The 24,438-nt window shown below is 42.9% G+C and overlaps 1 protein-coding gene across 1 annotated transcript; it reads left to right on the top strand.

Moving 5' to 3' along the window:
* The first annotated feature begins 808 nt into the window (after nucleotides 1-808).
* LOC147452560 (LIMR family protein Os06g0128200-like) lies at nucleotides 809-21,609 on the top strand. The gene is made up of 14 exons (XM_086518199.1): nucleotides 809-1,395; nucleotides 6,980-7,065; nucleotides 7,358-7,473; nucleotides 8,350-8,457; nucleotides 8,550-8,648; nucleotides 8,880-9,002; nucleotides 9,131-9,193; nucleotides 9,275-9,339; nucleotides 9,442-9,551; nucleotides 20,261-20,375; nucleotides 20,484-20,549; nucleotides 20,768-20,878; nucleotides 21,035-21,101; nucleotides 21,490-21,609. Exons 1-14 carry the CDS (start codon nucleotides 1,046-1,048, stop codon nucleotides 21,535-21,537), a joined length of 1,527 nt encoding a protein of 508 aa, XP_086374325.1. The 5' UTR covers nucleotides 809-1,045; the 3' UTR covers nucleotides 21,538-21,609.
* The last annotated feature ends 2,829 nt before the right edge of the window (nucleotides 21,610-24,438 follow it).

Here is a 24,438-nt window from a genome sequence, read left to right as displayed (position 1 = left end):
ATGCTCCGAGATTCTCCTTAAAGCAATATATAAATAGGTGGTTCTAAGTTCTAACGACTTGCCGATGTAGGCAACAGGGCTATGTGGTATGCTGTGAGAGAAAGAGGGGTGGCAAGGGAAGGAGTCGGGACTCCGATTCCCGAAGAGAGAATGGGGTGTGTTGATCGTGGTGTCTGCAATAAATTTTCAAGGTGAAGCGTCCAAACCATATGATGATAAAACAAGGCATAAGCACTAGAAAAGGTTTTTAGATGGATAGCCTCTATGCATAGGTTAATGATGTTAGGTAATAGGGACAACTTGACCGTATCATTCCCCTTCCCCCTACACATGATCTCCCCCATAAATGGCCTCACACCAATCTTTAAATTTCTCTATTTTGAAATATAAAAATAATGAGTATCTTATAACTCTTTCATTAGCAAAAAGGGGAGGCATCACCCCTTTGGGGCAGGCCAAAAACCTCATCATCTCAAAAGATGGTCTTTTTAATAATCAATTTTACACTAAAATTTTCAAATAAATCTATTTCCAAAATAACTTCCCCTTTTTCATTAGCAAAAAGGGAAACCATCACTAAAGCCTCCCCCCTTTGGACCAGGCCAAAAAAACACCATTAATCTTCTCAGCGTCTCAATCTTGGCTTCACATTGGCCCCTTTTTCACTCATTCCAGCCCCTAATTTTCCAACCTTGCCATCTGTCAATCCCCGCGTTTTCTAGCGCGTGAACAGTGGTTAATTTTCTGGAATGGTGGGCTCTCATTGTTTGATGCTCACGGACCACGGTGTGGGTACCCTTTTGGATCTGCTTCAGATCTTCTGCGTCGCCCTTGCTGTTACGAACGACAGGTTATGGCTTTCCTCTAGGAAACAGCTAACGCTGTCGCTCGCAAGGTAAAAGATTTCGTTCAACAGTCTCTCGGAGGGGTCTAGGATATCTGCAAAGACTCAGTACTCGCTTTGCTTTCGTTCATGAAAGACGCGGACTGTAGTTGTCAACAGCAAAGGTGAAAACCTGCCTTGAAAGATCACGGTACCACATCCATGGGGGATTACAATGTGGTATTGCTTGTGATCGTAATTGTCGTATGTGTTCTCTCGCTGCTTTTCAATACATACCTTCTGGTCAACTATCAGCACCCAGATGACTCAAACCAGGCTTACTTTCCCAAGATTGTGGTGGTGCTTGGGCTTTCAATAGCAGAGCTTTCCATTCTCATGCTGCCGGCGGACATTGCAAATCAGCGTGCATGTCAGAACTCTGTGTATAATGGCGCCTGCAGCTTCACTCTACCCATGAAGCAGCTATGGCTTGGCATTTACATCCTCAATGCGATTCTTGTCTTTTTCATTATTCCATTCACCATTTTCTACTACGAAGGAGACCAAGAGAAGTACGCTTTTTGTCGCTTTGTACTGTTGTTTCGTTAATGCTGTTGTATATAAATTTGTCTGGAATCATTTCCAGTCCTTTGTTTCTCCGTGGAGGTTGATGTCAACGATCTTTTATTTCCTGCTTGTTTTTCAAGGCCAGAATGGGTGAAGTCTCAATAATCAGAAACAGTGATAAATTCCTGAAGGATGTTCATAAAATGATTATATTCTTAAGGAATGTTCTCTATGTAACATTGGTGAAAGTATCTTAAGATGGTGATTACATGCTCAATAATGGAGGGGACATTCTCTATGTAGCACTTATGGAGACGTGATTATTGCATGCAATCGTGATATTGTTAAAATTATGCATCTCAAGTGACTGCCGAGTGTGATTCTATTTATCTATTTATCAACTTTATCATTTATAGATGTTTTTTACTTATTTGACATGATGAACTGGGTCAGGGCATTCAGTTGAGAGGTATAGAAGAAACCCCAGCTACCATTGTAATATTCATTGCTGAGTTTGTTGGTCTCTCTCTCTCTCTCTCTCTCTCTCTCTCTCTCTCTCTCTCTCTCTCTCTCTCTCTCTCTCTCTCTCTCTCTATCTCTCTCTCGTTTTTTCTTCCACTGTCCGTGCACTTCTGATATGATATCGGAGCATGGGGCTCGTGGATCCCAGGTGTGCTGATGCAAGCAGGATGTGAGGAGAAGAGTATGAGTAAGGTGAGCAGGTGTGAAGCAACATTGTGGTATTCTCCAGGCCAACTTCAGCTTGCGGTCGAGGGTGGCAGATTTAGGGCGATACCTGCAAAGGCTAGAATATGCCAGCTATGCCATTTGAAGCCTAAGACATAGCTGCATTACGTATGTTACATATGGGGGCGATTTCATTCTCTCTTCAGCAAGGGTTTTGGACCACTATCCAGGGCATGAGATATCAGAATCAGAGATGTCTTGGGTTATTTTTAATCGAGCTACGCAGACACAAAGGGAGCCTATTGCGGAGACCAGAGAGAGGGTCTTAAGAGGCAGATTACAGATTTCTTTAGACCACCTATTGGGTAGACAGAGGGGCAGACCAATGAGTAGAGCCCAGATATCACCCACACCAGAGGTACGCTGATCGATCGGGCTACTGAACTAGGGGGATCCAAACGCCCGCGATTGGGGGGTACTATTACATCCCTAGACATCAGGATGGGCGCCTGCAAATATGTCCGGCTAGTGTGAACCTAACCCTTTGGTTGTGAAGTCCTATAAATTATGAGACATCTCGTGTGATCACCACACTTGGGACTCTTGGCCCTTGGCAGCTATGCCCACACACCCGTATTGGTGTGGGGGTGTTCTAGTTTCATCTTCTGTCTGGTGGCTCCAGTATGTACGAGGAGCATATTAAGGAGTGAGGGCTGATTTGTGGGTGTGCCCTTCGGTATGCGAGGTTGACATACCTTTTAAGGTGGTACTAGAGATGTATGTGCTCACCTAGTAGGCTTGCTTGAGGCATGACCCCTGTTCCTATGTTGCTCGGGTCCTCAGAGTCTGACATAAAAACCCGTTTCAACCCTTTGAAATGGTGAAACAGTGAAACGGTTGAAATGTTCCGGTGAAATGAGTTGATTTTTTTTTTGCCCCCTTTTAACCAGGTAACCTCAAACCAATGAAACCTCGAAACGTTTCATGTCACATTGGTCGTGGTGACATAAATGTGCCATGTGGCAAAGTTATGCTAGGTGTCATGAACTCTTGACGTGTCAAGCCAAGACCTGACGGGTTAGAGCTTTTGAGCCTCTAACCTTGCAAATCCGGGCCGAGGGGCCTAAACCCTAGTAGAAGCGAAAGAAGAAGAAGAAGAAGTCTTACCAACTTAAGGATCCTCGCCGAGTGGCGAGTTTTTAAAGAAAAGGGTGAGGATTGAAATCCTAACCCCCAACCTACTTATGGGACCCTGTTCAATGGGGCCCAAGATATTAAAGCAGGACCTCCATACACACTCAAAAAGATTGCTGTATCTAGTTGATGACGAGGCAGTGTTGTACGGACAATCTGCCAATCAACTGACATGCAGATGTGGCAACGCCCGTGATTTGCGCTGACAGGCTTCTAACGTGGCAAGTGTATGGATTCCTTGAATTTGTGCTGGCAGCTTTTGGAGACCAGGTGCTTTTAGATTCCATGCTTTTCATGTGTACTGCTTTTGGATGTGCCTAGGGCCTTTATATACATGAATTGTGGGCTCTCTCTCTCTCTCTCTCTCTCTCTCTCTCTCTCTCTCTTTGGCATTCTACCGCGGACAGATGCAGAGCAGAGCCATAGCCGTTGTACTAAGTTGAAGCAATATAAAGAAATACTGAAAGGGGTGCCAGGGTTTGGGGCTAGTGCTCTCTTGGGGTGGAACTCCGCCACTCCGTGTCTCGTGTGTCGTGGAACTCTTGCCGTTGAAGTGCTTAAAGTTGGTTTCGTCTGCTCTTTTCGTTGGCACATGGTGCCCTTCCGTTACAGTGGTATCAAAGCTCCAGTCGTGTGCTTTTCTAAAAGCATACCGGCCTACTAAGAAGAGACAGAGCACAAAGGTGTTTTTGGATTCTACAAAGTACCTATAGTTTCTTCTTGATGAGCTTCGTGACTTACTTTTGTGGCATCCGCAAGAGAATCTCTCGATGTTGCAAAGTTTTCAACAGTCCCTCAACTACATGTTGCCCCCTTTGATGCCCACGCGGTACCAGCTAGAGGCTCTAGCTGGCAACCTTCTCAAAGCATCTTCTCCAATTGGGGGAGTCTTTAGGAACATTGTGCAGTCGTTTGACCTTGATCTAGTGCAACCGCCTCTTCCACCACCGTTGCCATCACCTTCCCTACCACCATTGCCACTTGGGTATAATGGTTGGAGCCCGTATGGATATCCCTACTATCCACATCCGTGGTTTGCGCCTAACCAACCAAAAGATTTCAAGAATGGAGGCACGACAATAAATTTTTTCACTTTGTGGAGTGAAAGGTCAGAAGAAAGTCTTACAGTTCTTATAACAATTCGACAACATCTATGCTTTGGGCAATTAATTATTATACAGAAGAATCAAAGATTTAGCGTAGATTTCAGAATTCCGTATAGCAGGCCACGCCAGCATGTCAACGCAAAAAGCGGAAATCCATACGTCTTGCCACGTCAGCATGTCGGTGCAATTTACGGAAATTCGTACAGCGTGCCACGTCATCCTGTTCATACTCTGTCTGCCACAGCAACAGCCGACTGCCTATCACGTCAGCAACCTGCCAGCACCTGTCACGTCACCTTTTTGTGACACTACTCTGTCTCAGTCTACGACATCCCTTGAGGAGGATTTTACTGTTCCAGATAAACCAATGGAATAGTTTCCAACTAGTGGTCGTCACTCAACAGAAAACTCAAGTTAGTTTACCAATAGTTTCACTTGAAGCAGAAAACGATTCAATCTTTTCTTGGACAAAGCTAGAAGTTACAAATGACTTTGACAAAGGTACTAATCAAGTTGCAGATATGATTAGTTTTCAGTTTGGCAAAATAGTTATGGCCAATGACAATGCCATGACTTTGGACTTAACAATTAGAGCTTTGGATGGAGAAGCAAGCATAAATATATTCCTTCTCCCAGAGTTTCTGCAACTACCCTGGGTTTTATTTTAAATGGGAGGGAATGTCACGATTGTGACATATTCTTTGTCTTTGTATTACCTTCTTCACTTTATTCTTTTGCAGATACGAAGATGTACCAGATCAGAGACCTCTGATCTCGAAAGGATGTGTCTCTTCCCCCAAGAGTTGCACTTGTTCGGCGAATAGCCATGCCTCTTCAGCGAATGGCTGTACCTTTACGCCGAAAGGTCACGACTCTACAACAGGACACGACTATTGGCCTAGAGTCATGTCTCTTGACCTATGGTCATGACTTTCATCGTGTCTCTTCAGTTTCTATATAAGAACACTCTTGTAACACATTTCAATCAATCAACACACATTCAGTCTCTTGAGTCTTTGTCTCTTGTTCTAGTTCAGTTTCAAATTTTATCTAAGTTTAGTTATGAATAAACACATATAGTAAGAGTGTTCTTCACACAACAGGCTGTAATTCCTTGTTTCGCATCATTTTAAGCAGAGCAAACATGTCTACGTGTGTCTCAGAAGCTCTCGTACGCAATGGGATGGTTCCCTTGTAAATCGGACAAGTTTTCACGCGAGAAAACTCTCCATTTTCGCATTCCTTCGTGATGGAACTGTGCGTATCTTAAGGGGATTAGCAATTAGATAATCCGGTTCATGTACAGAAGGCTCTTGCCTTGGCAAATGCGCATAAAACCCCCAGAACTGTACATGGTCGTCTGAGAAGCCCAACTAGTGGGGCATTACCATATGTGCAAAGGGGAGAGAGGGATGCGCGATAGCAAATCATCGCGCTGCATGAGACAAGGGAGAAGACAAGCTTTCCTTTAAAGCTGTGATCACCTCGCACCCACTACTCGCAAATACACTGAGGAGCACATTGATAAAAATCAGCCCCCAACCTCAAATTTGGGCGCCCTTCTTGCCGAGGGGCCTAAATGACTTTAATTGAGCCTAGCTACTTCTTTACGAATCGGATTCTAGTGCGGATCGGCCCAACCATCTCGTGGCTGCCTGGCCTTGACTCTTGTGGCTGAAACTCTCGGCCAATGGCTTCGCATTGGCCATGCAATGTTTGAGCATTTGTGATTTTAACAAGAGGGTCCCAAAAATTAAATAAAAATTAAGGGAAAGAAACCAGCAAATATATATAGTGGTTGTCACAGTCTCTTGACATGGGTGTCCAATGTCCATGCGGACGTAGTGTGAACCCGGCCAACGTGGCCGGCCACTTTTATAAAATAAAAATAAAAATGATTGAAGTGACTTCGAGACTGTTTACATTTTGAGATGACTTTATGACTAGGGTATGCAACTAATGACCTGCCTGATCATGTATGTCCTTCTAGAGGCTCACATAGTGCCAGGCTAGATCCTAAGCTATAGTAACTAAGATTGATGTTGACCTGTAGTAGTAGCCTTGTCCATGTGGTTCAAGTGCAATGCACATGAGAGAGAGAGAGAGAGAGAGAGAGAGAGAGAGAGAGAGAGAGAGAGAGAGAAGCCAAGCTTGGGATTGCTCCAAATGGATACAGAGTGATTGCCCTAGAGGCCCTCATATACTTCCCATAAAATAAATCATATCAAATACGTAAAATGACCAACTTAATAAATAGGCTATAAACTGGGCATGTTCGTCTGAGATACATAATTTTAACGTGATCAATCTCCCCCCCCCCCCCCCCCCCCCCCCCCCCCGGGGCCCCAACACGCACACACACAACAAAACCACAAACTGACAAATGGCCAATAAGCAATATGTAGATGTCAGATGATGGACTGATAATCTCCCAAGCCTCCCACGTGCCCTACATATATCAGGGTTCTGCATATCTTACCACCCCTCCCCCCCCCCCCCCCCCCCCCCTCTCTCTCTCTCTCTCTCTCTCTAGCCTCAAAACAGAAGAAAGTTATCAATCTTCTTCTTTCAAAGGTACTAAAACTTTCCTATGTCTGTTCAGGACTGCTCTTCGAAGAGTCTGTAGTGCATTGCTGTGGGTTGCGCTCACTGCTGTTGTGGTGGGGTTGGTTGTTGGAATCTTATATGGTACGTTGAGCTTCTTTCAACTGTTGTTATCGATGACATTATTAAAGCTTTTATTGCCACCTGTGGTGAGGAAGCTATTTTTGGACGACATTTTTAAAGTCCTTTTACTATAAAAAAGGGTGCTCCGGCTAGAGCCTAGAATGTTTGGAACCGACAACCACTTATTTTGGGAATGTTATAATATGCTGAGTTATTGCACACAATATCAAGACAGTATTGGCAACACAAAACATTGCTGAGGAAGTGTAATCATTGCTACTTATAATGTCTGTGCCTTTCTTGTTTTATGCAGGCTTAGTTGGGAAAGTAGACTTCACAGTTCAGCGTCTTTCATCTGTGGCAGAAGCGTTCACAAGGGATTTTTCCTCTTTGACAAGCACCCGCCCGTGCTTGGGTTCTAGCACTTCCGTACGTGAATTGAATGCTTGGAATTTCGATTTTGAAGCTTATAAAGGCTCCATGTTTTTGGTTATGATATCCTAACTAGACGTCGGGGCTATTTTTTCATTATTCTATTCAGCATGGATAGCATTGCTCGCAAAACTTGGCTTTTCCTTTTCCCTTCTACTACCTTTTTCTTCTCAACTTAAAGTGGGAATCTCGATTGATTCTCCCTAATGAGACTCAAAAGAACGTTTTGGACACCTACTCATAGGCTTTTTTGAAAACATCCTGCCTTGAAAGCACACGCACACGCACACGCACAGGCATGCACGCATGTTATACAAAAAACCATAAGGTGACTATGACACATTGTGTGTCGTACAAAAGGCCACAAGGTATCTCTGGCACACACTGTGTAGGAAACAATATGTGTTGTGTGGACTTAATATTGCCGCCCATCTAATTGCTAAGGGAGGGTAACCAGAGGTGAACAAGCTCTGATTATCTGAAATGCTACGTGTACAGACAAATGAAGCAATCATGTTGAGAACAGTCTAGATAGCTTCCTTCATCAAGCAGTGAGTTCTTATATAGGTTTTGGGGCGGGGCATGTAGTGACATAGAGTACATCATTGGGGCGACATCATCGGTATTTGTGTGCATTTCCTGTGTATTGAGCTTCCTCTGTTGCCATGCTATTATCTTTGCACTTACAGTATCCACAATTTTTGATACCTCTGGCTGCCTCTCCCTGCCCTTCAGTTTTTTGTGGCTTCCTTGCTACCATTGTTTCAAGCACTGCCCCTCTTCAGAAATGGTTTCGTCTCTAGGCTAAATACAGGAGGGCATTATCGTGAGATTAAGTTAACTAGGGGTGTGTTCACTGCCATGTATTTGCAGTGCTATTCGTACACGGCAACAAATTCAATGGCGACATGGACGTTCACAACATCATTTCCAGAATATGTTGTGGCCCTCACTACCATTGTTGGATCTGTTTTATTTTCGGTAAGCTTTCTGGCGGATAAGAAACGACATGAATGTAAAGTTTGCACATAAATAAAGGAAGTCACTCACCTAGCTTAATTCTGATACTGCAGATATTTGGTGGCATTGGAATTGCTTGCTTGCCTTTGAGCATGATTTTTAGCTTCCTTCGGCGCCCAAAAGCTGTTATTACAAGGTCTCAGTATATAAAGGTGAGTGCTGTTTTTGTTCACATATACCATCATGCTCCTGTTTCCATGCAAGATGCGATGCTCGACATTTGTAAGCGTAGTGCATCTGCTTTCATGATTGGGCTGTTCAAATGATGTTAGTCGTTCTTTGTTGATTGATTGTAACTTGTAAGACATCCTTCCATGAACTGCCAAATGCTTCATCATTTACTAGGCTTTGCCACATTTTGCTCACACTGACCTTGTGCACAGGAGGCGACAGACTTGGGAAAACGTGCAAGAGATATACGGGAGCTTGCACTTGCTCTCCAACGGGAAGAGAGAAGTGGCAGTAAAGGTCGAAAATGGAGAAAAAATGTGAAGGCAGTACAACAGGTTGATAGATTATATGTACATTCTGTCATTTCTTCATTCTGATTACTAGGCTGTTGTTCATAGCATTTTGACCTTGCTTGCAAACCTGGATTGCCCAATTAAGTTTAAACTTCGCCTATTTTATCCAGGAACTCCTGCTTTTGGAAGATGATGTGAAAGCTTTGGAAGAAGTTTACCCTCAGGGAGAGAAGGTAGCCTAGCTGTTGAATATTTTCTCTCATAAAGGTTGATTCAGTTGTAGCCTAGCTGTTGAATAATATCTCTTTGTGCAGGCGGATACATCTTGGGCCTTAACTGTGCTAGGATATCTCGTGAACTTTGTGCTCGGTATAATAGGGTGAGTGTTTTTATAAGCGCCACTGATTGTGACTGCTTAATTCTGCCAGTTGAGACGCATAATGGTACTGAGTGTAGTGAACTGGGTTATCTTTGTGTGCAGATTGGTTGTGTCTGTGATCTGGGTGCTGCATATCATTTTGTACATGCTGCTTCAGCCTCCAGTCTCACCTTTTTTGAATGAGGTCTTTATCAAGCTTGACAATGTTTGGGGTATGTATTCTTGCACATATATTACTGAAGTACGGACAGGATCTTAAAGCTCAATTTGCTGTTGCTTGAGTTCCTCATGAATTTTGGTTCAACTACCGATGTTGTCCGTGCCTTTATTGATGTAAAGCTTGCCGTGTTATTGTCCGTTTTCTTGTGGCGACGTGTTGATGTCTGTAAGCTTGAGACAGGTGCCGTCTTTCTTCCTGGTGTGTCTTTACCGTTAATCAATGGGATCTCTATTTTTGATTTTTTTTGAGTTCTTTCAATACGCTTTGAATCTTGGTTTATATGCCTATTCTTAGTGCATCTCTTTCTCTCTTTCTTTGCAAAGAGAAGGAGCTGATTCTATTACTTGAACGTCCTTCAGAATGCCTGAATGGTGCTGATTCTATGGCCACGTACAAATCTGTTTACAAAGCAGACCTGAAGGCAATATCTGGAAACCCTGCACACGACCAGTCAAAAGTGCAGAAATGTAAAAACTGAAACGCCAGGAAAATCGTAAAGAGAGTAAAAACTGAATGGAGAGAGGATGACAGCAGCCTCTAAAAGGTGGGCACCCCCACTAAAAGCTCTCTCTGCAATTGCATACCATAATCCAAAACTACGAAAAGGCCACCGATGGTGATGTGGAGTAAGGGACATCTGCATTGGCAATCGCTCAATGTTGGGCAATGTCCGTCAGCTGGTACCATCTGACAGCAAAGCAAGAGAAAAATAGGAGGGAGGGAGCAATTGATGACGAAGATGATAGAGAAGAAACAACTGACATCACCAAGAGAACTGCAAAAGGAGGCCACAAGATGAGCAAAGCGCTGCACTGGAGCAGACAAGATGACTAGCAATGACTAGCAGAGCGCTGCACTGGAACAGACAAGGAGCTGTCAGCCAGGATAGCGACCAATCCACTTGCTGAAGGTGGCTCTTGAAATCCAGAGCTGGGAAGGGAACTTCAAGAAGACAATAGCAGAGTGGCCATGCAGATTGGCAAATGGAAAAACAGGCAAACAAAACAAACCTGGTAGAGAGAGGAGAGCAGCAACACAGATTCCCACATCCCAACACGGACAAACAAAACAAACACAAAAACAGAAACCAAAATAACCATAAGGAAAAAGAAAAACAGAGAAAGATGACACAAAACAACAAAAACAAAAGGAAACTGAGTTGGTGAGAGAGAGCGTTTTCAAACACTCAGGCGCCGAAAAAAGAAAGCAGGTCGAGAAAGCACAAAGAAAACACAACAAACAAAACTTGCATCTCTCACATACACACCACACACACCCCTAGTCACCTAAGCAAGAAGAGCATGCAAAAACCAAACAAACAAGAAAACAAACAACAAAACCAAATACTTGCAAAAAGCAATCTTCGACCTCATGAAAACTTCCAAGCCCCCACCTCGAGGTAGGGCTGTTACAGGCTTGGACACTCCAAGCAAGGAAATCAATAGCAACACACGGACAAAAATTGCAAAATCTCTAAACTTGAGGAGAGAGAAAGAGAGAAAAGGAGAGTCGACACGGCACGGCGTAGTTCTAAGCCAAGACGCTTTGTCCCAAAGATTGGCGCCCCTTACTCTTTGCAAGCTACAACTCTCGAGGGTCCAACTCTCTCTGAGACACTAGTGGCCATATGGGCACTTATATAACTTACAAGAGATGCTATCACGGGGCACCATGTGCCAACAGAAAAGAATAGATTGAACACTTTTCTCTTGTCTCTCTCTTTCTTTCAGTTCAGTTTAGTCTTTCGAGTGAAGTAAAGTGTCCCTTGTGTTTGTGCGGAGTACTAGAATCCATACACACTTCCGCTGCACATGACATTGGCTAGCTCTGTGTGCGCTTTGGCTTCGTGAACTCAAGGGAAGTACCAAGAAGAACCAAAAACCCAAGGAACCCAAGTACACCAAGAACCCAAAGAACCTCTCCCAGTTTTTTTTTCTTGAAAGAATCTTCGAGCCCCGATCATTCATTGCTATGTCTTTGAAGGAAGATCGACATCGGATACACGAAAACCCAGATCTTGAGTACCAGGATCTACTTGCCTCTTATGTGGATATGAAAGGAGTTGGAGACAGGATCCCTAGCCTCTTTTGCATTCGCATTCGCATGTAGGGTGCATCCACTTCCGTCGCCAAGAAACCCTTGGAAATACCTAGAGCACCTTTACCTTCCAACCTCACCCGCAATGTTTTCACGACAGGACTATTCGAGTGGTAGTACTTGCTCGCAAGGCTGAGTCAGCATGAAGGCTGGTATTCTGCAAGGCTACCTAGCAACTCGATTGGTTGGTGTTACATCGCACCAAGATCTGCATCCGCAGTATTGTAAGGTGCAGCGGAAGTGAATGTTGAACTTTGCTCAAGATGAGTGCTCTGAACTGTGCTCAAGGGTTCCTTTTACTTACGGAAGGGAGAGCCTTCCGTTCCTTTAGTGAGAGTGCGAATGATCACAAACAAAGTGGATAAACACTGTGAATGAAGGTGCTGAGAGAGAGAGAGAGAGAGAGAGAGAGAGAGAGAGAGAGAGAGAGAGAGAGAGAGAGAGAAGAATACAACACCAGAATAATGTCAAACCCTCCTCCAAGGGCCCCACTCTCTATGGCGAGAGAGGTCTATGCTATTGATCGCACAATCGTTGTACAATGGTCTAAATGCAATGGTCTTGCCGATGATGTCGACGACGACGACGACGAGATGGGCTGAAAACTGAAAACGCTAGGGGCTGAAATCTGCAAATCTTGTATCTGCTGAATTCCGACTCTATGTCGGTGACGACGGCGATGACGATGACACGACGACGATGCGCTGAAAACGCAGATGCTGAAATCTGCGAATAGCGGGATGAATTTGCAAACGCTGGTTGATCTGACCGTGCGGCGAGGATCTGGTGCGGGAAGCAGAGATCTGCGAGGTTTGGGGGCTGCAGTGCGGAGTCTAACTGCTGAAAACTGAAAACGCTGATGCAAAAGTGGGTTCTGTCGCGGGAAATCTGCAAAACGTTGATGGTAATCTGCAAATGCAAAAACGCTAGGCTGATCTGCTGTATACAAAAACGCCAGGGCTGATCTGGGAATCTGCAAACGCTAGGTGATCTGCTCCAAACTGCAAAACGTTGATCTGTTGCAGAAAACACTATTCGTGTCTTGATGGTTGAAAAACGCTAAGTCCTCCTGCCGGTCTTGCTGAGAAGGTGCACTGCCAGAACAGGGTTCCCTGTTGCCTCTTCTGCCAGAAAGTGCTAGCAGTAGCTTTCTTATATATTTCCTTAGCCAAATTGCCCTACCCAGTTTCCCAACAAAGTCACTTAATAATAATAAGTGAAAAATGGCTAAAATAGGGAAATGGGTTCTATGCATTGTAAAATGCTCCTGATGGGTATTGACTGTAATCTGATGATCATGCTGTGTGCAACCTGACAGATACTCCTCAGATTGTGAAACTTTACCTCGATGCTTTTGGTTTAGCATAGTCTATTCCAAATGGAACCCAGAATTCAGCTTGGCCGGAGATCTGGTGCAGTGGGATGCACATGAGGGGAGTCACTCCGCTCCTTTGTCAACAGATGCCTTGATTTTGATACTAAAGTCACTGATGTCTCTTTGAGCTTCAGGGATACTGAGAGCTAACATTATTCTGTTGGATGACTTTATGAAATGGAATTCCTAATTATGATACTGATTTGTTCTTGACTTCTTTTGAGTGCAGGAACTGATAGACGAAATGACTGCAACATTTTGGTTTGATTGATCTCGAATAGACATGGTTGCAATAGGGGTTAGTCAATTGGACATCGATGAGGTCCCGATTGGATCTAGATGCGATTGTTAGCTACATTGCCGATAAATCATGGTCTAAGATCCGAATGAATGTTGAATGTCATGTGATGTCTTGTATGTCTAGTGATGTCCTGTGATGTCGTGTGATGTGACTGTCGATTGGTACATGTGCTAGATGTGTGTTCCTAGTACGTAGGTACTAACAGTCAGTGTCTGCTAAGACGGTTTTTGGCTTCTGTCTGTTTTGCAGGTGTAATCGAGGGCGATTATAATGCTTTCAAGAGGGGGGTATGTCACAAAGTGATGACATGTCTGGCCGAGAGCATGCGGGAAACCCTAGCCCTGACTGTTGTTGAAAACCCTAATTTTGCAAACCCTAACCCTAAAACCTGCAAACCCTAAAATTTGCTAGAAATCCTAACCCTAAAACCTGTCCTAAACCCTAACCCTAACCCTAACCCTAACCCTAAAAGCAGTAGATGAAAATCCGAAAATGGCGCTTGTTGAATTAGCGGCAGTTTTTCTGTTGCTTTTGCGTCAACTTTTGCTTTATTCCTCCACGCAAACTGTGAGAGAGAGAGAGAGAGAGAGAGAGAGAGAGAGAGAGAGAGAGAGAGATTATTTGCTTTATTTTATTAAAACTCTCTTGTGTGAGAGAGAGAGAGAATTTTGCTTTTGGAACTGAAGCTTTTGGGGCTCTGCTTTTGACATCCCTTGTAAACAATAAATAAGCGGTTTGGGCTTACACTCTGCAAAGCATCTGGACGCAGAGTCTGAGAGTGAAACCCTAAAGGCTCTCTTGTACTTTGACATTGATTAATACATAAAGAAATACCGAAAGGGGCACCAGTCTTTGGGGCCAATATCTCTAGGCACGGAACTCTGCCGGGCCAGTGCAAGTCTATTGTGATTTGTGAATTGTTTTGAAGTGGTTATTTGGTGCTGTCGTGATTGATTCTTGACTTGGAGTGTCCATGTCTGTTACAGTAAGATGTGCACGTGACAAGTATCCACTCGTTTAGAGGAATCTTCATTGGTTATGCATCCACATGCGTCAGAAGCAGTCAGCGTCAGAAGTAGATAGAAGTTCGGCAGTTGTCTCACCTTTAACAGGGGGATGTCACGTGCGCACTTCACTTGCACTACATGGATATGTTTCTGCTACCATCTAGCGTTAGTCGTCTAGCTTAGGACCTAGCCTGGCACTTTGTGAGCCTCTAGTAGGATGTGCATGCCGAGGCCGGTCATAGTTGCATACCCTCTCTTGCACATGACAATATTTCATCATGCATGCATTTTACCACGAGAACCACCTCTTTTAGGTCATTTATTCATAAGTGACTTTTCATTTATCTTGTTGGGATGTAGGTAGGGAAAATGGCGAAAGGAACTATAAAAGAAAAACATTGGGCGCTCAGTAGAAGCAGATAAATGGAGAGACACAAGGAGGCAGGCACCGATTGGCAGTAGCACCTCCGGAGCTATAGCGTTTTCCCTTGATTCAGCCCAACGTTTTCAGCATTAGAAGACTAGCGTTTTCAGTCCATAAAACCAGCGTTTTCAGATCAGCCCTGAACCTCGCCTTACCGCACCCTTCCCGGTTGCAGATCCTTGCCGCATCGACCATCAGTACCCAGATCAGCCTAGCGTATTTGGTTTCAGCCTAAAGCAGCCAGCGCTTTGCAGATTTAGCCCGGATCAGCTAGCGTTTTTGCATTGCACCTATGCATGCAGTTGTAGATCCCCACCGCAGTAGAAGATCCACAACAGAAGTACCTAGCGTTTTTAGATTTCAGCCTTGACATCGTCGTCGTCGTTTACCGAGGACATCATCGTTGTCGTCGACATCGTCGTCATCAAGTACCAAAGCATCAGTACCGATTAGCATCAACATCTCAACATTCAGTCATTGTATGAGCATTGTGCAAGAACATAGAAAGTACTTGCTCTGGCAACAGAGCAAGGGGGCCCTTGAGGGTTTGGGGCCCGACATCCTTGTGTCGTCTCTTTTCTCTCTCGTCTCTCTCTTTCTTTCAGTTCAGTTCAGTCTTTCAAGTGAAGTAAAGCGTCCCTTGTGTTTGTGCGGAGTACCAGATCCGAACTAAATCCATACACACTTCCGTTGCACCTGACACAAACAACTCAAATTAGGTAAAAAAATTATCATTCCGAGGGACAATCAGTTTTCTCATTCCAAATTGGAGCTCTTGATTTTCTGGGTAGTTGGCTTCCGAAAAAAATCTCATCCAATAAGGAGTCTCTTTCTAGATTGGAGATCTTCATATCATGGGTCGTTGAGAAAAGTCTCATCCAATAAGAAGTATTTTAGTGGTTGGCATATCACAATGCAACACAAATGCTCACATATGCATGTTACAAGACTTAGAAACATAAAGTCGCCGATAAATACCCTCCCCTCCCCCGCAAATAACCATTTTAGTCCTGGCCATGAATATAGAGGCCTTTTACAACCAAACACCCCCTAAATTGCAGCTTGCGTCGTTTGGAGATGATGAGAGTAACCACTGCTTAGACTTCTTAATACTCCCCCCGTAAATAACCATCTAGGTCCGGGCCATGAGTAACAACAACAATACTCCTCTCGTAAATAACCACAAGGGTCCGTGCCATAGTAAAAAAACATCACTTTTCAAACATTCAATACTCCTCCTGTAAATAAGCACAAAAGTCCAAGCCATGAGTACGACCAAGCATTCTCAAACATCATTTCTCACTACTCCACCCTGGAGTAAATTCACCAATCTTTAAAACCAGTATTAAAACCAGAGTCAAACAATTCAAATCGACACCAAGACAGGTTCAAAAGAGATATCCTCCATTTCAAACAAATTCCAAACAGGATCACCAAACAAGTTCTTAAACAGAACTCAAACTTAAGAAGCAATCTCGACAATAGTCGAGCTTTTGAAAGACGACTTGCTTTCCATCTTGAAACTTGTACCAAAATTAGGGTTAGATTTTTTCCATAAGGTTGTAGCCGACCGCAACATGGTCCTATAAGCTCTTGAATAGTCGAAACAAGCTGTCACAAGGCGGGCACCACGTGCCAATAGAAAAGAACAGACCGAACAGACTTTTAGCACTTCAATAACAACTGAATTGAAAGAGAGAGAGACGACACGCGACATGGAGTGGTGGAATTCCACCCCAGATAGTATTGGCCCCAAACCTTGGCGTCCCTTTCGATATTTCTTTATATTGCATCAACATAGTACAAGCCGGTACTCCAGACTCCTGCACCTTCGCCAGGAAGCATGCCAGAGAATGAGCCCTAGCCTGATATTTAAAGGCCCTTGGCCTGAAAAGCAGTTACAGTAAAAAGCCTTTAAAACTCAAAAGCTTTTGGTCCAAAAGCAAAGCCAAAAAGCTGTCAGCGTAAATCACAGAAATCCGTATAGTCTGCCACGTCATCAGCCATCGCAATTTTCGAAAATCTCCCTGCTGCCCTTAGTGTTAGGGTTAGGGTTTCTGTAGTTTTAGGGTTAGGGTTTCCAAAATTAGGGTTTCAGCATTTACGGTTTTTGGCAAAAATTAGGGTTAGGGTTTTTGCTCTCGGGCGACCACGTCATCACTTTGTGACAGTTTAAGCCCCTCAGCCACATCTGTAAGTTGGCTCCATTCTTTAGGCTTTGATACGTTAGCAGTTTGTTACATCTCCCCTTCTTGAAAGAGAGTAATCGTCCGCCATTAGAGCATATCTGCAAAACAACTCAAGTTAGCTCAAACATTTCCGAGGGACATTGCGAGGGACAATCAGTTTGCTCTTTTTATTAAGGAGTTAGCTTCTCCTTTCTGCTCTTTTGATCAAGGAGTTAGCTTCTCCTTTCGGCTGTTTTGATCAAGGAGTTAGCTTCTCCTTTATGCTCTTTTGATCAAGGAGTTAGCTTCTCCTTTCGTCCAGATTGGAACTCTTGATATTTCGGCGTAGTAAAATTAGCCATCACACCCAGATCGTACTGATCTTCCATGGGTGTCTTGATGCACTAAAATTACATACCCAGGCAATCTCATCCAATTAGGAATATTCAGTAGTTGGCACATCAGAATGCAACACAAATGCTTACATATGCATGTTACAAGACATAGTAACATAAAGCCGCCGATGAACACTCCTCCCGCATAACCTAACAAGGTGCGGGCCGGGAGATATTCAACGACTCCCTCATCACTCCTCCCGCATAACCTAAAAAGGTCCGGGCCAGGAGATATAGAGGCCTTTTACAACCAAACGCCCCCCAGACTGCAGCCTTAGTCATTTGGAGGTGCTGAGAGTAACCATTGCTTAGACTTCTTAATACTCCTCCCGCATAACCATCCAGGTCCGGGCCGGGAGTCACAACAAGAATTATTTTACAAGCATACAACCAAACGCTCCCCAGGCATCGGCCTGCGCCGTCCGGAGGTTTTCAAACATACAACGAAACGCTCCCCAGGCATCGGCCTGCGTCGTTCTAAGGTTCAAACAATACCAAAACAATATTTCTCACTTCTCCACCCGGGAGTAAAATCACCAATCATTGAAACCAGTATCAAACCAGAGTCAAACAATTCAAATTGGCACCAAAACAGGTTCAATATAGATACCATCCATTTCAAACAAATTCCAAATAGGATCACCAAACAAGTTCTCAAACAGATTCTCAGGCAAAGTTCAAACTTAAAAAGCAATCTCGACATTAGTCGAGCTCGAAAAGTCGACTGACTTTCCATCCTGAAACCTGCACCAAAAATTAGGGCTAGGTTTCTTTCATAAGGTCGTAGCCGAGCACAGCATGGTCCATCAGCTCTTGGACAAACAGTGTTTCTTTGATGGCGATGGTAGTGCCAAGATAGCAATCGCACTGGACCTCCAAGGTCAGTTGCTCGTGAAGAGACATCTACTAGGAGATGTCGAGAAACTTCAAGTTATAAGCTGCTAGGGTTTCCATGGCAAGCATTTCAGGATACCCCACTCTGCCAGAAGTTGCACTCCGAAGGAAGATGTCAGAAACCATATAACTTCGGGCAAATTTTTTTTTTCCCCTTGAAAGCTTGCCAAGTACTTGGAGTAAGCTACTTGGTAGCTGTAGACATCAACATCTGCATGGCACTGCTTCTGAGAAAAACAGTGACTTGAAACAAATCTGGATCTTTCTCTTGCAACTGATCTTAATTGGCTTATGCCTTGTAAGACATGAGCGGTAGTATTGTCGCAGTAGCAGATCCCGAGAAGTGCATCTAGCATTTTCATTTTTCAGCCTTGACGCCGTCGTCATCGACACCATCGTCGTCGTTGACATCGTCATCGTCATCGCAGATCCCTATCTTGACGACGACACCTTCGTCATCGTCATCGTCATCACAGTCCCGGGCTTGACGTCGGATGACAACACCATCGTCGTCATCGTCACAGTCACAATCACCATCATGGTCGTCGTCGACATCATCGTCATCGACATAGACTAGCAGTACCCGTCGTCGACATCACCGTCTTCGACATAGAACCGTCGTTGACTTCACCGTCTTTGACACAGTACCGTTGTCGGCTTCATCGTAGTCGACAAAGACCCTTAGTACCTCATCGTCGACGTCATCGTCTTCAACATAGACCTCGTCGTTGACCTCACCGTCTTCGACTTAGAACCCGTCGTTGACATCTTTGTCTTCGACATAGACCCCTTCAGTACCTCAGTAGCATCAATACCATGCAGCATCAGTAGCATCAGTACCCATTAGCAATAGCATCATTGTAGTCGCATTTGTGCAAGAATAAAGAAAGTCTTGGGACCCGACATCCGTGTGTCGTCTCTTTTCTCTCTCTCTCTCTCGTCTCTCTTTCGTTCAGTTCAGTTCAGTTCTTTCAAGTGAAGTAAAGTGTCCCTTGTGTTTGTGTGCGGAGTACTAGATCCGAGCAAAATCCTTATTCTCTTCCGTTGCGCCCGACATATCCGTACGTATGTACGGATCCGTATGGTACGGTACGGTACGTACGTAAGTACGGTACCATACTGTACGGATTCATATTGTACGTGTTTAAAATAAAATAAAATTTATAATAATAATGAGAGTGGTCTTGTGGGTTATGTGTGGTGTGTTTGGAAAAAAATCCCATCGTGTCGGCAATTTTTGGTTTTCCCTTCTTTAGCCTGATCCTAGCGCCTAATTTTGCAGACATTTCGACACAACTTTCATCTGCAGAGCACAAATGTCATTGCGGTGGTGAATATAGGAGGGCAAGCAGGATCAGGAACTCATATGAAAGCTTTACCTTGGTCATACGAAAGCTTTTTGCCTTGGTTTGTAGAATAGTGAACTAACATCCTTGGAGTGATACTTATGAACTTTTCAGCAAGTACAGATTGTATTGTAGGTTTTTGGCTTTAAAAAAAGAAACATACAAATTTTACGTACCTAACAACTCTATCCATTCGGTACTACGTACAGGTCGTACCAAATACGTACCGTACCTTACGTACCTTACCACCTTGGTAAAATCATTGGTGAAGCTTGCATATTTATGCACCCTTGTGCATTGCTTGCATATGTTGATGCTCGACTGCTTTAAATACTACGTTAGATATACATCATATGCATTGGTTGCAAGGGGCGCGATTAGACCATCATGTTTTTCATAACATCGTGTTATGTTTATCAGCCACTCCATGCTTAATTGCACTGTGAATTGGGAGACACATCATGATAAAGTTGCCACACTCGGCTTGGATTGGTCTAGGTTTATGTTTTCACCATACCGTTGAATATGGAGCATTGTATGCACACCATGACTAGGCGTATATTTCTTAATTAGGGTTTTACGGGTTTCACAGTTAAGCCCAGTTGAAAGTCTTTGAATTTTACTAATTGTAAAGTTGTTACTCATTCTACTGAGTTTCTTTTAGCGACTCAATCAAGCCTTATTTACTTCTCAGGACTCTTTGGGACTGCTGCATTTGCTTTTTTCTGCTTTTACCTTCTTTTGGCTGTAATGGCGGGGGAGATGCAGCTTGGACTACGACTTGTATTTGTCACAATCCATCCAATGAAGTGAGTATATTTTCTTGAGGTTATGTAGTGAATGCAGCTCTGTAGTTTTGAGTTCCCAAATTTCGTTGAAACAGAACATTCTACTTAATATTCATTTGGATTTCACAGATGGGGAGGAACTTTGATGAATTCTTTTTTATTCAATGTTGGGCTCATCTTACTATCCTCAATCAGGTGATAATTTACTGAATCACAGATTTTTGTAATGAGGAAGATGCACCTCTCTCTCTCTCTCTCTCTCTCTCTCTCTCTCGTCTGCATCTCCACATGCAATCTTAAATGGGTAGTGCTCACATGGAACCAAAAATCTTAGTCTTCTAAATTTGTTTTAGGAGTGTTCCGAGGACAGACATGGTTTTGGTGTCTTAAATATGGAAGATACTGTTTTGCAGCGTTATCCAGTTCAGTGCTACAGCATTTGCATTATATGCTCAGGCAACGTCTGTTCAAGAGATTTTTGGACACACCTTGGAGTCGCTAAGAGGAATCAAATATTTATTTAAGTGAGTGGTGATTTGTGAGTTGCAATTTTTTGTTCGGCACTTCTATTTACCTAAGAGCCATGGAGTAATTTGTTGTGCTAGCAGAGATGTTCTATAGAGCATTGGTCAGGACTCCTTGCTTTACATTCTGACTTCTCTATTCTTTTATGTATGCAGGTATAATGTGTTCCAAATAGTCTTTGTCCTGTTGTCAATACTGACGCTTATCTACTACCTTGCTTTTGTGAGTATTCTGTAGCTGTTTTTATCTGCTTTAATGCATGTCCAGATTTTGTGCATTTGCTCGAGCATGTAAGTATTTGAAGAGTACTTTTTATTAAGATGTCCAAGTTTAGGAATAAAGCCTTTGCATTGCATGTTTAAGTGCTTTGGAAGTGAGTAGTGGTTGCTATCTACTGCTTGCTTATGTAGTGCTTGGTCTTGAAGAAAGTTTTAGTCTAGTTTGCAATCGATGTAGTACTTGTGTAAAATTTGTGCTTTTTGGTTTTTGTGAGAGGTATGCATGTTTGTTCGCAGAAAACTTTTGGTGTGTGTCCTTGGCCTTCATTGTCTTAGTACTTGGCTGTATCATTTACAATCTTTTGATACTAATGGAAAATGTTGATGCATAGGGGTGGAGAAAGCGCAAACCAAGAGGAAAGATGCAATTAATCACATGAAGTTCATGAACTGTTACTCAAATTTGGTGTTTGTAATTTGGGGTTTCTTTTGCGCTGCCTATGGACAGTGCGCACCATTCTTTTATTTTTGGGTAAAGCTGCGTGCTCGTTCTACAACCCCTTTGAGGTGGGCGTTTTTGGTTGTGGCTTACAGAGGTGGTGAGCATGCACATGGCAGAGTATGGAAAGGTAGCACAGTAGGCTTCTTTAGCTGAGTTGTCGTCTTGTCCCTGGTAGCCAAGAGGGGTATTATGTTTGTGCTAACCTGTGTAATCTATCCTTGGTCTTCTCTGGTATCCTATATAAGCTTGCTTTCATCGCCCCTCAAGAACGTAAAGAAAAGAAGAGTTACTGGCAACTGCATGTAGGGATCAGTATATAGGAACCCATTGTAAGAACCAGTGGTCTCCATCAAGCAATTATTACATGGCACCATCCTCAACAGAGGCTTCTAAGCAAGGACACTTGACGACATAAGGGTTTACCATGAGCTTGCAAAGAGAAGTGTAGCAGGTGGAGGTAATCTGAACACATGAATGTGGATCCAGCAGCAGTGGACGATTAGATTCAGAAGCTTAGCTTTGAGGCTTGTGTGAAATACTTAATGCAAGGGTTAATAATGCCAATCTGAGCTTCTGATTACATGTAAAACATTCAAGGTTGTGTGAAATCGATGCGTTATTCCAGGATGAGCAATCTTAAGCTTTTTAATTTTCTTGAAAAGAGTCCTAGAATTTTCATCTTTCAAATCTTATGATCTTGTATTTTAGTCTTCTTGCTGTTCTCTTTTCAGTTTTCCCAAGTTATTCGAGCTACATTGTATTCGAGTTTTTGAACACTTGGTATCTAAATGAACTCTTGAATGCAGGTCAGACCATATTTGTCTGTTGTATTAGGAGGTTGCCACTTCCATGAGAACTGATAATACTCTCAAAACATTGGGAGATGTAATGTTTAGGTGAGAATTTAAGTCGAAGTGGATGATCTTTTTTTGTAAGGTTAAGTTTCTCTTCGCCCTTTTAAAGATCTTTGATGTTATTGGCAAGTCACTATGCAAAGCCCTCTTGTCTCTCTTGTCTTTTCTTGAGAATTTTCCATTTCCATATATTGAATGCCTTGTTCTTATGAGGGTAGAATGAGTTAATTGTCTCAGTGGTGGTAAATATTGTGGCATCAATAATATCTTTTCATGTGGATAGTACAAAGCTGCTGGGAGTGACATCTACTTGCTACTTGCTTTCTCGGCCCTTTAAAAATAAATAAATAAATAAACGTAGTGATTTCTGATGGTTTGGAGGTTTGTTTTTCCATAACACAAAGTAGTATACTTTTGTCTGCCAATGAAATTTTTTGGCTTTTGTCATCAACGCTCAATGCATTCATAAAATTCTTACACAAAGCCTTAATACCTTACACAAAGCAAACTTAATACCTTACACAAAGTCTTAACACCTTGCACAAAGCAGACAAGCCTCAACACCTTACTCAAAGCAGACTTATTTTGAGAGGTATGAACCCAGTTAGGACATTGTAAGATATAACAAATGGTATGCTTCAAAAATCCCCTTTGCCCAGTTCCCTTTTTCTCTTGTAATTGCTCCAAAAGGTGCCAATGAAGTGCTTGAAAGATAAAACATACAAAATTTGTGATAAGTATGGACAAAGAGAACATAAGTCTTGTTTCAGTCTCGCAAAGGCTGATATTACAGCTGACACTAAATTGAATTTTAGCAAATGCATCATTGAAAGAATTTAGACTAAATACCTATTAACATTCTAAGGAATAACGAGTGTCATTATGTAATAGATTTGTATTGACACGCTTTTAGTATATTTACACAATGCTAGCTTGAATCTATGCAAACACCTTACATGTTCAAACGAAAGGCCTTGAAAGATCATGCAAGAATGCACAAACCTACAAGACCTTGGCAAACATGTGTCTTTGCTTACAGTTCTTCCATTTAGAGATTCAAAAAAGTCACAGTAATGCATGGGAAGAAGGAACAAAATGGTCTATATATTGTGAAAAGTATTGTGCGATAGAGAAACATGAATTTTGTTTTTAGAGAAGCAAGGTCTTGATCCTTCTCGTGTGAAAACCTCTATAGTCAACACGGAACAGCCAACATACTAAAATTTTAGCTTCCTTCACAATAGAGTTAATGTCTGTATTAGGAAGCAAGGTGAATTTACATGACTTTGCTTAATTGAACACAACCTTTTGAGGGGATCTATGGTCCAAGCTTACTAATTATATTGGACTATCTATTTCTGGCTTGAATCTACATGCCTCCAAATTTTATGTGAATGCTCTACCAACTTGCTCACACATGGGTTTTGGCGATTGATAGACATGCACTATATGATGGTCACCTACGGCTCCCCAAGATCATAGTTCACACCGAGTTCAAGTCATGCTTACACATGCCACACCAAGTTCACTTCATCAAACCTGTGATGTACACAAAGTGCAAAATTGACACCTACTTCACATGCCAATCAACACCAAGTTCACAACCATGAGGTTCATGCTCTATTCACACAAAGTTCACATTTAAGTGAAAGGTGGAGACTTTTGTTGACATGTGCTAGTTATTTTCCACCATAAATCCCCACTATAGTGAGACATATAAATAAGGACTCACAATGGACCTTCTAAAGCAAAGAAGCTTTGAATGAATTCACATTTTCTTGTCAAGAAACATCAACACCACACCTCGAAGGGGATATATGGTTGGAAATTGACATCCCGTGTTGTAGTGTGAACTAGTTTTGAACTACATATGAACCTCACAAAATATATGCACTTTACTTTGGTGGTGTGAATTAGACTCGGAGTTAGATGCGAACTTTGCATGAACCTAGAGTGAATTTGGCGTAGCTAGGAGTGCTAGCAAG

This window comes from Adiantum capillus-veneris, chromosome 8 (assembly GCF_014529385.1).
Source record: "Adiantum capillus-veneris isolate H3 chromosome 8, ASM1452938v2, whole genome shotgun sequence".
NCBI lineage: Eukaryota > Viridiplantae > Streptophyta > Polypodiopsida > Polypodiales > Pteridaceae > Adiantum > Adiantum capillus-veneris.
The sequence above is the reverse complement of the archived record's forward strand: the minus strand, read 5'-3'. Positions and strand labels throughout refer to the sequence as shown.

Excerpts from the sequence above, each read along its gene's own strand:
- LOC147452560 (XM_086518199.1), top strand. The coding sequence starts at position 1,046 with ATGGGGGATTACAATGTGGTATTGCTTGTGATCGTAATTGTCGTATGT. Across the intron at positions 7,474-8,349 it reads GCTTGGGTTCTAGCACTTCC|TGCTATTCGTACACGGCAAC; the intron begins GTACGTGAATTG and ends ATGTATTTGCAG. Across the intron at positions 9,003-9,130 it reads ATGTGAAGGCAGTACAACAG|GAACTCCTGCTTTTGGAAGA; the intron begins GTTGATAGATTA and ends TATTTTATCCAG.